At 45.6% G+C, this 13,936-nt stretch overlaps 1 protein-coding gene across 1 annotated transcript in view; it reads left to right on the forward strand.

Moving 5' to 3' along the window:
• Window positions 1-13,727, forward strand: part of LOC118770183 (IQ motif and SEC7 domain-containing protein 3-like) — a 55,190-nt gene extending 41,463 nt beyond the window's left edge. Inside the window, exons 7-12 of the mRNA XM_036517702.1 lie at window positions 1,709-1,834; window positions 2,931-3,030; window positions 4,905-5,066; window positions 6,879-6,971; window positions 7,771-7,814; window positions 13,579-13,727. Of these exons, the coding sequence (XP_036373595.1) occupies window positions 1,709-1,834; window positions 2,931-3,030; window positions 4,905-5,066; window positions 6,879-6,971; window positions 7,771-7,814; window positions 13,579-13,647 (594 nt within the window). The 3' untranslated portion in view covers window positions 13,648-13,727. The remainder of the gene's footprint in view (window positions 1-1,708; window positions 1,835-2,930; window positions 3,031-4,904; window positions 5,067-6,878; window positions 6,972-7,770; window positions 7,815-13,578) is intronic.
• Window positions 13,728-13,936: the final 209 nt, after the last annotated feature.

The raw sequence follows: 13,936 nt of genomic DNA on the forward strand, positions 1-13,936 counted from the left end.
AGGAATTTCCCTTCAGGGGGTTAGTAGGTGTGCCAAGTAAGAAAGTATGCGGTATAGCCATTGTAGCAAGTATCAAGTGGCTGTTTGCTGAATGCTGGTATGTTTAGGATGTTCTATGTACAACCACGACAGTGCATGCATGTGTGCCTGTGTGGTTTGCCTTAAAATTTAGATCACTTAATCAAACATGTTTAACTAATCACTGTATGATTGAGTGAAATCAATTTTACGTTCCTCTGAAAAGGGCAGTAAACACTTTAAAATGAGCAGATTAACATGTTTATTTGGACATAAAAACACAAAGCAAGTCAAAGGCACATAAAAACTGCCAATTTATTTACAGTTGCATCCAACTAAATAAACTCTTTTCCTCAGGTTTTATTTTCTCATAAAAACTCATCCAATTTAAAAGGAAGGGAGGATGGATTTCATTTAATGGACAGGTTGTTCCCGCATTACCTGAGCGTAAGGACAGACTTAGGCAGCTGGACGCCATGCTGTGGCAGCAACTTCCACCCTGCAGAGATACAGAGAGCGACAGGGAGGGGGGGAAGGGGAGCCTCTGTGTGGCGAATCCGTGAGCCGCACAGTGTGCTCAGTTCCAAATTACAGAGAAAGCCAGACACAATACTGCACACAGTCGCACCCGTGCCGCGTTCATCCATCCTATTTATCCTTCTATTTATAGGGTGAGGGGCGGGCAAAAATGAGGCCTGGATATTCTTACGTAACACATAACACATATTCTTATGTGTTGCGCAGTGCAATACATCTTTTTTCCTCTCGCTCCCCCCTGTAGCTGTAATCGCCATGGGACATCGTGACGCTTACCGTTGAGCTGCCGCATTCATGCCACTGGGTTAAAAGGCTGTCATATTAGCATTCTTCCCGGAAGGGGGTACATGGTTTCCTTGGGGGGGGGGTTGTTGAAGGTCCTGGGGCAACCCTCCCACCCAAAATGTTTTAATCACCTCCCTCCTAAGAGTTCGCTCAGTCAGAGCGGCGTGATTATTTGTCTCCGTCCCTTTGCTGAGAGTCGTTTTAGAGGAACACTGATGCGCGCATCTGCGTGACTGTATCGGCAAAGCCGGGGATCTGCGTCGGGGCTGTTTGTGCAGGGGGGCTTAAGGCTCGAGCGTGGAACATCAATCTGCGCCTCGCCGTTCTTCTCTCTGCACGCTTAATTAAAGACGGGTTTCCGGAGGGAGGTTTAGGAGGCGCGGAAACGCTTGACACCCGGCGCTCCCGGTGTTGCTCTCAGACGCCTCGGAACGCGAAGATCTGACTCCCTGCTTATAGAGATCAATGGAGCAGAGAGGAATCAATCGGGAAGGAAGTGTTTATGAGGAGCGGCTCAGTAGCTCTCAAGCCCCCTGTTTAACGCACCGGGTTTATCCTGTCTCGGCTGCCACGGCGCGGATAAGGGAGCAGGCAGCGGCGTGCGTGGAGGGAAAGCTCCAATAACGAGCTCCCAATGCGAGGGAGGCTTTGTGAAGCACTAAGTGGGCGGAGCTGTCCGTCATCGGCCAATCACAGCCAGGCAAAACTCACAGTAAATCTTTCATGTTTGTAAGCTGTGCTTTATGTGGTTCTTTGCACCTTGTGATCCCTGGAGTCAAGTTGGGCGACTACGAAGAGTCACATGGCTGACAGCAGTGGCATCCATGGGCCGAGCCCCTGACAGACCCTCTCTCTGCCCGCCCCCCAGGTGCTGTCCGTCCCCCACCGGAGGCTGGTGTGCTGCAGCCGGCTCTTCGAAGTGTCCGACGTCAACAAGGCCCAGAAACAGGCCGCCCACCAGAGAGAGGTCTTCCTCTTCAACGACCTCATCGTGGTAAGGCAGCTGGCTGGTGTGCCTGCAGTCAGTCTACTTTACAAGTTTAAGTGTTCACCATCAGAGATATCAGCACTCTCCTCACCCTTGCTGACTTTCAGAACCAAATTCTAGGGTTAGTAATGAACTCTTATGTCACTTGGAATACTGTATGAATAAGTCATTAATTCGGCCAAAGTCACAGAGAAAGAGGCTGGCAATTAATCATACATTAGATGCCCAATATAATTAATGTCCCCATTAGGCAGATTTAAATGTAATCTTTGTTAAGTATTAAACTCCTCTCATAATTAAACAACTTCGCATACTGATTTTATTAAAAGGAAGGGAAATTAAAAGGAAGGGAAAGTATTATTTCCAGCCCTACTGAAAGAGATTTTTTTTCATATTATTTTGAGCGATTCAAAATGCCAGGAAGATTTAATATCAGCGTGAAGTATTGTTGAATTTTCACAGAAATGTTAATCACTAAAATAAATCTCCATACAACGGCAACATCCTGGGGTAGAATAAAGAACAGTCATTTCATATGTGTTGTTTCATATCTGCTTTATGACAACGACTAATGAACATTTTATCCACTGAAATGTATGCATGTAGGGAAGCAAAGACAAACTAAATGGATAGCTAGGGTGCAATATCATAGGGATCTCAAATATTGTGTGTATAATATAGATGTAGGAGCCATGTGCCTGTCTTCTGTTGTCTAAACTGTAGCTTTAAACATTGCATTTATGAAGGTAGGGTCAGTGTTTCACTGTTGAAGACCTGTGTCAGGTTGGAAATGCGTTACAATTTTCCTGAGTGCTTTATTTACTCTTGGTGCTTGGTTGATGTGTTGTGCAACTATATACATACACATATGAAGACTTGGAGACAAACAGGACTCCTAAATTACTGTAAATGTGAAATCCATGTTGGGTTGTGCACATATTTACTTTGTAGACATTCACATTCATTATGGTCCATACCACTGTGGTGACTGCAGCCTGTAACTAGTTGCTTATCCAGAGGGCTGTGGGGGTATCGCTGTAAATCCAACTGCCCTCCCCCTCATCCTTTAAAGAGCCCCGTCCGGATTTCGCTTTGTTCTCAGATCCTGAAGTTGTGCCCGAAGAAGAAAAGCTCGGCCACCTACACGTTCTGCAAAGCCATGGGCCTGCTGGGGATGCAGTTCCACCTCTTTGAAAACGAGTGTAAGAGCCTCCGCCTTTGTTCTTTCCCTCCCTCCCGTCCGCTGTTTCCGACACGAGGTCAGACGCAGAGGGACAAAGAAAGATCTGGCAACACCGGAAGTGGCAGGAAGACTGAGGAGGGGGGCTCAGAGAGTACCATAGCAGTCCAGGTTTGCAGGGCTCCATGGTGCCTCTCTGTCTACAAAGGTGTGCATCACTGAAAGCTGAGCCTTGATCTACAGCGCCCTGTTGAGAAAAGCTATCCCACTGAAGTTCTTCCTGCCATTGCAAATTTAGTATGTTGACTATGTTTTTATGGAATCCTGTACAAATGATATATTTGCATTAAAGCCGAGTGGCACGGGAGTGGGAGGTTGTGGGATCACCATCTGGAGGAGGTGTTAGAGAGAAGTTCTGCAGTCTGGCACAGAATGTCTGTTGCACTGGTTTAGCTGTTGGGGGCCTAATTAAGAACACTCCTTATGTGTCTAACTTGAATTTTTTCCCTGGCTTGATTGATTGTGCCATTAGGCGAGAGGAGAAAAAAAATCTGATGTAGACTAAATTAATGTCATCATGTTTACATGCACATTAATATTCCGGTCTTGATAAAAATATTCAAATACCCCAACTGTTACATGAGTTTGGAAAAAAATGTTATTTTTAATAACCGTAACCTGAATAAATCAGTGCTCTGGTTATGAGAAACCTGGCTGACACATGTGGAGTATTGCTCCATTAATTAAAAGGAATATTGAGTCATGGAGGCTGAATACTACTTCTATAAGTTTATATTTGTGCTTGTTCAGTGTTTTGCAAGGAATCTTGGGTAATGATGAAGCCCGAACTAGCTATCCTGGCTCACACTTCACCTCCCCTGACATGTGCCTGCTCAGTGACAGAGCGTACAGAAGGTATCAAAAATAGAAAGGAGCTCAATATTAAGAGGAGCAGGAAACACTGGTAGCGGACTGCCTCATCTCGAATCTCATTCACCCTTCAGTCAGTGGCTCATATATGCAATTCCATATTGAAGTATTCCGCAGGGCAGGGCCCCAGCCTCCTGGTTTCCAAAGCACTCTCTCAAAAACAGTGCAGCTCCATGAAGTCAATGAATGAGGAGGAAGAATGAAGGTGAACGCCATTTTATTGCTCCTATGGGAGTCTGTGTCCACCAGCAAAACAGAGTTTAGACTGACAACAATAACATAGTTTTGAATTCATTGTGATATTTATTAGCTCTAGATATGTAGATATGTCATATTCACTGTATGAAAACATATCTTTCAATGCAAGTGTTTAGGCAAAAAGGTTGTGTATATTTTTTATTATTAAACTCCTTCCAACATAATTAATTTCTATTCCCCTTGCGCCTTCAGTCTATGATTAATTACTGATTGTTGCTTAAATGTTTACCTAATTATACAATGAAAGGGTTGATCCGTTTATTCTGCAAAACCATTCATTAGGTGTAAGCTGGGGGTCAGCTCCATCAGAATTAACCTGCAACAGATTTCTCTTAATTAGGAGCGTCCATGAAAGACACCTTTAATGACGCATAAAAACAGCAGAGCTCAGACATGCCAAAAGGAGGAAACACTGACTGTTGGCTAATGCACAGAGCAAATAGGCTCATCTTCCCATTAAAACCCAGTCAGTTGTAATCTCTTCATCCGTTTTCAGGTGGAATTGAACAGTATTTCAGCAGTTCTCTGGTAAATTGGCATCACTGCCCTGTTGTATTTCCTTATATCTGTCTGTCATTGTGTCTGTCTGTCCATGCATTGCTGGGACCACGTTTTACCAGTGGCAAGCATCAACGAGACGGGAGTCCTGCAGTCTGTGACTGTGCTTTGTTTGACTTGTGATGACATGAATGTGTGTCGCTGTGACAGATTACCCGCACGGGATCACCATCGTGTCGCCCTACTCCGGCTCCGAGAAGAAGCAGGTGCTGAACTTCTGCGCCCAGAGCGCCGAGGAGCTGCTGAAGTTCGTGGAGGACCTGAAGGAGTCCATCGCCGAGGTGTCAGAGATGGAGCAGATACGCATCGAGTGTGAGTGGCTCCCCCTGCTGGGCTCAGAGGTTTATGCACAAGCTCTGCGTCTAAGGGCTGGGGACCGACATGCGTTGTGACTGTGGCTTGCTGGACTGGACAGGAAAACAGCACTTCAGCATGATAACCCTTATCAACCTTTGTTTATAAGCTGTTATGATATCCCTTTACAAGATAAAGGCAGGCAGGTCTATACAAAGGTAGGACGTGAAGAAGGTGATACTGTAACCTATTGCTACCTATAATCTAGTACATGTCTTTCACATACATTGAATATACAAAGACAGTTACTACTTCCATCAGGTCTGCAACTTACCCAATTCACTAGGGCTATATGCTTCACCAGTTTTGTTTAGAGCTTATTGCTGTATAGCGGTGTTGATTAATAAATATAGATGAAAAGGTACTACATGTGATTCTACTACCATACATGAAGGTGAGAGCATAAATCAGTTAGCCCAGGAGAAGCAGTATGATTGCTCCGTATCCTATGGGGTTAGAAGCCCTGTGGTGTCCCAGCTTACTCTGAGAGCATCAAGCAGTATCAAAACATCTCTCTGGACAGCATCAGTCTGTTACGGCAGATATCCAGGGATTACTCCAAGAGGCTTACTGCTCTCATGCTCTCCCGGACGATATCTGGCGCGGAAAAATATGCTCCGCGCCGAAAAAAAGGGTTTAATAGTTCTACAAAATGACCCTGCAATGTAGGCTTTAGAACTGCTTGTAGAGAGATGCCAAAATCATCAAAAAAATTGCTTCAGCATTATGACAGATACCACTGAACAAACACCCTGAGTCAGGCACTTAGAGTGCCTCTCGGTTTCGGGAGGAACGCTGTGCTGAGACGGAATAACTGCTGGTGGGACTTTTTTTCCCCCTTTCCAAATAGAACACATTCACCGGAGTTTGCTTCCCGTCCACCTTGCTAGCTGAAATGTTCGCTTGGCTTTGGCTGTCAGGGTTTTAGCAGAAGGCAACGCCCGTTATAGACAGAAGAGCAGCACATGCCAGTATTTGTGTGTGCTTTGCTTGAATAGACAGTTTTGTTTTTGTCATAATCGTCATTTAGGCAGGAAACAAGGAGGCGGGTGAGATCGTGCCAGCACTGCGCCTGCATTAACCGAACATACCAAACTCTGACAGCTCCGTAACAATTCGCAGTGCAGCTAAGCTACAGTAACCGGCACTACTGAAGCGTCACAGCTTTCTGCCTCTCTCAGTGCTGTAGAAATAACCCAGGCAGTGGGGGCTGCTGGTTATGCGCTCTCAGACTCCAGAGGGGGAAAAACCCCAGGGACCATGTACAGATCATTACTGTCCCTGCAGCTGTGGTGTGTAGCAGTGTGTGAGATGGCTGCTGTAGAGAGAAAAAGTGGCAGATTTTTCACACAGAAAATGATCAGTAACAGTCTTTTTTTAAATGATGATAAATAAAGTTTTCTTTAAATGATGACACATCATTTTTGTATGTTTCAGTTTGAAGGTTTAGTCGCTTGAACTGCCAAAATGTCATCGATAGCAGGTTTTAAGCTGGTCACCTGACAGAGCTCATGCCATCTATTTTTTCCATTTTAATACAATTTACACTTCCATAATGTCTGAACTGAATGCAGTAGAGTACAAAATGATTACAAAAGACACGCAAGTTCTATCAAATCATCACTAACCAGTACAATTGGGGAGAATGTCATTTAACTAATTGTTGAGAGTTTAGCAAACCATCCCATGCTATTTGAAGGTCATGAGCTATATTATCACTGTTTTTGGTTCCCATGGTGCTGAAGACTCTCCACTTCCTGTGCCCTGCAGGGGAGCTGGAGAAGCAGCAGGGGGCCAAGACTCACTGCAGTAAAAGAAACGGGGCACAGCTGGAGATCCGGGGGAGGCAGAGCTCCCCACCAGGTAGGGCACTCTCACGCCCCTTCTGTGACACACTGCAAATCGGAGTGCCCTAATGGACTTCCCCGGACTGCCTCCAACACACTCGCTATGCCCAGCGCTCCTGTGTGTATGTGTACAGCTTATTGTGGTGAGATGAGTCAAACCGCTGAACCAAAAAAGGGACACAAAGGGGGAAAGTGCAAAAAAGGTTCCTTAAAATTTCAAGAAACAGGCAGAAGGGACGGCTACACGATGTCTAATAGATGGCAGCATCACCCTCGCTGACCTCCTCCTGTTGTCACCAGAGGAAGCAAAATGTCGAGGAATGTTGGCCTAAATTCGCTTTGCTCGATTAGCCTCTGGCCAACAGCGTGTGCCAAAAGACTGAACGTGTAAATGGCCGATGTTCCATATGCATTAACACAGAGTATCAAACTGCTGCACCGATGCCAGACTCAGCGCCTAACCGCCCTCGCTCCGTGAAATAAAGCCGTGTGTGTAATGCTCCGTGCAGCTCGAGCTCATTACCTCTGGTCTTGAGTTATCCATCAGACCATTCGGCACGTCCTTCAACGCCCTTCATGCCCTGTACAGTCTTGTGCTGTGGACGTTTCCTGAATTGAATCAAATCAAGTTAAATGACTGAAGTTTGGTACGAAGGAACAAACCCCTCAGCTCCTCCCAACCACCAATCAGGGCTTCAGCGAAACAGAACATGTGACATTTTTCCTTGTGTGCCGCGGTGTGTTTGCTAAAGAACTAAAGATGTAGGTGTGACACATACCCTGTGAATTAACAGTGCTCTCTGATTGGCTGGCAGGCAAGCTGGACCTGGATGAGAGGAGTGGAAACAACACGGTAGAGGTAAGTGCTCTGTAATATGGAGAAACGCAAAAACCACAGGTAAGTCTGTGTGCGTGAGAGTCAGAGCAGCACAGGCTTAGTCTCCGTTGGCGGAGAGGCACATGCTGTGTGTGTGTGCGTGGGTGTGTTTGGGGTGTGCCGTTCACAGATGGCGATCCGAAGCTCCCAGAACACATTTGTGTGTTTTAGTGCACTTGTCAAACAAGGGAGCAACATATAGAAAAAAGGGACACTGCCATTATTGTTCTTCTCAGTACAGTGTCCTGAAGTCATACGCTGGTGCCCTGCTTAGACACACTCACACACACACACACACACACACACACACACACACAAAGATATGTCTCCCACACACATTTGGAGGCATATTAAGGCCAAAAAACAACACTTTTGACTTAAACTGACATAAAACACGATAAAATATCATTTGCATTTTAAAGACATCCAATAAGAAAAGTTTTTTAAAAAAATCCTGCCTTAGAGGACAATTTAAAAAAGCAAGTATCGTAATTCCCTCTCCTGAAGTTGAAATGTCCTATCTACACATTACCATGGGTCTGGGATGTGTAGCCTGTGGTAAATTGTGACCCAGTTAGGGTTTTGATGTGGCCCTTGTGAAATATTATTTTATGGAATTATGAATTGAGCGCACTGGGTGTTGAGTATTAAACTGTATGAAATACGTTTTATAGTGGTAATGTGCTGCAAATGTAACACCTGATTTGCTGTAATCCACTAACCTGTAGATGAAATTAGTTGGTCAGTTATCCCCACTTTTAAAAAGGAGGCTTTGTCTTCTACAGTACAGTACAGCATTGTGCTTGTAATTCTTTTTTAGCTTTTAGCCTTATCATATATAACATGAAGACGTCACTGAAGCTAATAACAGTAACTTTAATATCGTAACTGAGCTCCAAAGAGCCCAATGTATCGCCACCTGTTGGGCACACATACAGGAGTAAAGATTGTTTTTTTTGTGAAATCTTCCAGATCCCATTTTGAATCAATGCATTTATTATTGACAATGGCAAAAATGGCAAGCTGTAGAAATCTCTCTTTCTCTGGTACAACTGTGGCCTCTCTTGGTGGTCTAAAATGAGAGTGAGATCTGTTCCTTCTACACACCAGTATTGTCCTCCCTATAGACATGTGACAAACAAGCAACTGCACCAAGCCTAGTTTGTTATGGCGGTTGTGAAACCTAAAGCTGTGTATGAACAGAGCCTTAGTGCACCCAAATGACTACATCACTACTACAGCTCTCCCCCACAGTGACCAGCTGGTTTCCTTCTCATGGTGTGGCAGACAGGAGAGTTGTATGAACAACTTGCCCAGAGGGTGAGCGCTGCTTTCAATTTAACCAGAATGGAGAGCAGCGCTAACCTCAAGCACCCATACAGCAGGCCTGCATTGTGCATTAGCGATGTGGAAAGATGAGACATAACTGTTAGGCTTTCATGGAGAATGGAATATATCAGCTATGCGCTCCTACGGAGCATGCGGTCAATGTACAAATTCTAAAACCTTAATCCACTGCAGTTGGTGGAAAAACATGATTTTGTTCCATCCAAGCATCATCAGGGCTTGTAAATGCTGAAATCATTCAGCATTGTCACTGATGTCCTAATGACAGAGCTCTTGTGTGAGCAAAGCAATAATGTGAGCCATCAGGTGCTCCCATCCCTCAGTATGGAAAAATTACGCATGGCACATAAAAAAGAATAATTTAGACTGCTTCGAGAAGCCCTCTCTATGTCATTAACATCCTAATGGAGACACCTGACATGGCTGGACATCTCTGGGACAAAAATACAGTAGCAAATGAAGAGGGCCAATTTGCCGTTGAGGGACCATTTAATGACTCATGGCCCACTGTTTACTGAAGTCAAAGAGGTTGTCCCTGTCATTTGCCGCACTTGACTATTTGTAAATTGGCAGCGCCTAACATCTAATGGAAGTGTAAGTAAGGAGTCAAAAGTTGAAGTGCGGGCAGCTTTTCTGAAGCCCGGCTCTGCGGTGGTGGGGGGGGGGGGGGGTTGCTGTCCTTCCCTCCTGCGGCATGCACAGATAGCTAATGGAGCAGGTCGCCATGCCGATGATTGGGGGCAGAAATCTGCAGATACGTGCTCCCGCGCGCAAACGCCAGCCTCCCCAGAGGCGCGAAGCTGTCAGAACGCGTCGCGCCGCAGGACTCGTCGGTGCGAGATCGTCTGGGGGCGATGCGCATCTGCCAGAGGCAGCCAGGGGGCGCTCCTGCCCCCCCGGGGCCCTGTGTCCATCATGCTCGTGCCACCTGTGCCATGTCACCCTCCGGAGACTCAGCTGAAGTCATCCACATATATATTTATATGTAGTTACGTGTCACAAGCAGCCTTCATTACGGCTTTGTATCGTACTGAACAGACCTAAAACAGATAAAAAATAGAAGAAAAAAACAATAAAGAGAAAGATGGAGTGAAAGAATGAGAGAGAGAGAGAGAGAGAGAGAGAGAGAGATTGAGAAAGAGCGTAGGAAAAAAGAGGCAAGAGGGTCTAGGTGCAGTTTCACTCACCTAAACCTGGAAACATTAACACAGCCTGAGAGAGGGTTACAAACTAAATAGTTGTAAAAGTTGGTTACCACCGTAATTATTATTCCAGCGCAGCCTTACCTGTGCGTGCTGCTGTTAGCAAACTTGCCATATAATAAAAGGCATGTTTCTGTTCTAATCAAATCACAGCCCTGCTATTGGCTGGAGAAGTGTTCTCTCCGGGATGAACATGTTTACATGCATAATTGGATTTATTTGCATAATAAGGAGCAGAGAATTCCTGCATGATGACTGTCACTGTTGCTTGATTAGAAGCCTCGGGTTCGTGTATCCCTAATAAAGAATCGCAGATGCAGGAGGTGCAAAATCAGCTCACTTTTTGGAGCTCAAAGTGTTTGTGAGTTGACTTGATTTTCTGAGATGCGGTTGAGATGGGAGATATAAAATAGGCAAATGGATTTAGATATCCATTTTATCACAGGAACATCAGGGCTCGTCATGCTGCTTTAAATTTTCGTCGTTTTTAAAAAGAAACTTACCGAATCATTCTATTCCTAGACCATCTGAATAAAACTCAAATTCATAAATATGGCAGGATTCTGAATTTTGTCTGTGTCTCTGGGCTTGTGTTGTTACATAATATGTTCAAGTAACTTGCTGTGTAAAAGGAACATATGTGCTCTTAAAAACCACAGCAGAAGTGCCACTGTGCATTGGGCTTGACAGAAATAGACAAGTGCATTCTCCCCCACTGAATACAGTACATATCTTTCCTATGACTTTAGTTGAATAAGGGTGACTCTCCAGACGTAAATGGCCAGGACTGAATATCACACTTTTATGATATTGTCCTCTTTTGAGTGACAGATGAAAAAGGCCAAGCCGGAATTCCCTTTGTCACCCTCAGGTCCTCGTCGACGCATTAGACTCAGGGTGGCAATGCGCTGATAGAGCTCCATTGTGTTAGTCTTTAGTGTGAATTCAGGCCGTGTCTCCAAGGAAATACAAACCAAGTAAAAGCAGCCAACAGGGACTGCTGCGTCTAGAGCTTCACTCTGTGGTACTCAGAGCTCCCCCTCCTCTAGGGAGCAGTTTCTTCTAGAATGCTCTGGTCCTGTTTCCTGCGTAATGTTACACTGTTCTGCCAGTCATAGTGTGTGATGTCCAGTGTGCCTCCATTTTAATGGATTTATAGAGATTTTAGTAAGTAAATGCTGTTTTTCTTCAGATCTAAACTCTGTAGGGGTAAATTGTGTGGGCCCTTTGGAGGTCACATGACTCAAGGGGGCCCAGTAATGTTCAGCAGGGGGAGTTTTTTTTTTTCATACCACAGGGCAGTGGACAGTTACTGCAGACCAGCACACAAGGACAGTGAGGTCAGTTACACACCCATACAGAGCCGATTCTGATAGCCCCGCCCACGACAAGCCCTCTACATCCATCACCCGCCATCACCATGACCCACATGCCATGGCTATGCAGGCAGCAGGGCACGCCCCGCCTACCCAAGCCCTGTGACCTCAGACTGCATTTTTTGGCCAACTTCCTCTGAGCCCCCTACCAGCCCCTAGTGGTCCCTGGCTCTCAAGCTGCCAACAGAAATCTTTTGTTGCATTCATAAAACTTCATGTAAACTTGAGCCAGGACCAAGTCAGTGCTTTGGGAATTCAGTTCTTAGGAGGCTAGGTTACCAGTGAGGGAATCCTTTGTTCTGTACAGAGCTAGTGGATGCAGACAAAAACTCTGTGGACAGTGCAGGGTGTTTTTTAATGGTGGAGAAGAGTCTTAACTGGATTTTGACTGCTGGAGTCTTTATTGAATTATCATGAAACAAAGCTTTTTCACAAAATTTATTTCACCTGTTTTTTTTTTTTTATTTCTTTCTTCAGGCGCCTGGTTTTGGATTCAGCGGAGTATTGTCCAATCAATTAAATCCCTCTTTTTCTACATTGATAGATTATAGTAGAGAAAGAAAAAAAGGGACAAATCTGAGATAATGACCATTGTCTACCCATTTTTTTATCACTTTAATGCATTTTGAAGTATAGAAAACAGCCTCGGGGCCTTCATTAAAAAAAAAAGTTTTAAAGGATCCATTTAAAATGAGATAAACGCATAAATGTTTTGAGGTTATTTAAATTATATATAAATTCTCAATTCGAAAACAGGCGGCACTGTGCATATAGTCCAAATAAAAACGTACGGTATAATTCTTTGTGACTCTGATTTCTGAAAGGCATAAAAAAGCCCCTCAGCGGAGCCCTGTTTCATGGTATCTCAATAGAGCCCGAAGCAGTTTCGAAATAAATAAGCTCCTCCAAAAGCTCGCTAAAAGCTTGGTGATTTGTCACCGTAAAGGGCACTAAGGGTATTACTCTGAAAAATGATCACAGCTTCACTCTACTATTTGTATTTGATATCTGTATATCAGTGGGAGCCTGACATCTCTTTTAAAGTTCCCTGGAACACTATGGTATTTGAAAATGAAACCCAGAGGAAAGCGTTAGGCTGGCCGTACAAAAGCACCACACAGATGGCTTTTATAAGTCTGATTTAGAAGTGAGAAGTACGTCCAACCAAACACTTTCCCAGGGTTTATTATTGCTTTTTTCAGAGGAGAACCCTAGGTGGTCTTTTAAATACACTTCCGCAGCCTGTAGTGTTGCCGAGAAGAGAACATGAAATGTGGAAGTGAAAAAGCTTGATGGAACGTATATGTGATATGAAGGCATGAGATATGATGAGTGTCGTCTGTGGAAGTCCCCTCTCTTGTCTGAACACCGCCCCCAACCCAAATGCCCCCCCCCCAACTCCTCCCCCTGCCCCTACCTCATTAATGAGCATATTGGTCCCTAGTCGTGAATCGGATGCTATGGTATCCCCCACCACCTTTACCTCAGTACACACGCTTTCCCCTTAGTGCTACATTGGTTTAATAGGGTGACACAAGGCCCTCTGTGTCCTCTTTCCTGCCACCCACACCCTAGATGAGCAACTGACGCAACACCCCCACCCCCTCCCACCTCCCCGTCTTCAACCTCACGACCACACCCCTTCCACCAGCACTCCCAGCTCCTGTTCAAACTGGTCCTGCTTCGTGTCGCACGTCTCCATATGCGCATGCCTGTTGTGTTGTTGTACACCAGAGGGCTAATCGACCTAGAGGAGGAAAGTACTTATAACATTTAATACTGTCTCTGGCTGTTTCTAAACTAGGTGTCAATTCACAACAGGCTTCAAACGTACCAGCTCAGTGCCTCCCGGAGCTCCGAGAGCGGACCCCTCTCGGGCGCCCTTCTTAATCACCGGGGGGAGCTCTACTACCCGCAGCTTCCGCCCGGCATGGGCACGCCTGTCCACCTGCCCAGCCCGCTCGTCGACCTGCGGCCGGAGACGCTCATCCAGTGCCAGCAGATCGTCAAGGTCATCGTCCTGGACAAGAGCGGGCACGGCCGCGTGGAGGCCTTCCTCAGCCAGACCCCCACCCACCAGTTCATCCACTCCGCCGTCTCCACCCCGGCGCGGTCCCCCGAGGGCGGGCACCCGGGCAAGTCCAGCCCCCAGCCCCCCCTGCCCCCGCCGCCTCCGCCT

The sequence above is a fragment of the Megalops cyprinoides genome, chromosome 23, assembly GCF_013368585.1.
Source record: "Megalops cyprinoides isolate fMegCyp1 chromosome 23, fMegCyp1.pri, whole genome shotgun sequence".
Lineage (NCBI taxonomy): Eukaryota > Metazoa > Chordata > Actinopteri > Elopiformes > Megalopidae > Megalops > Megalops cyprinoides.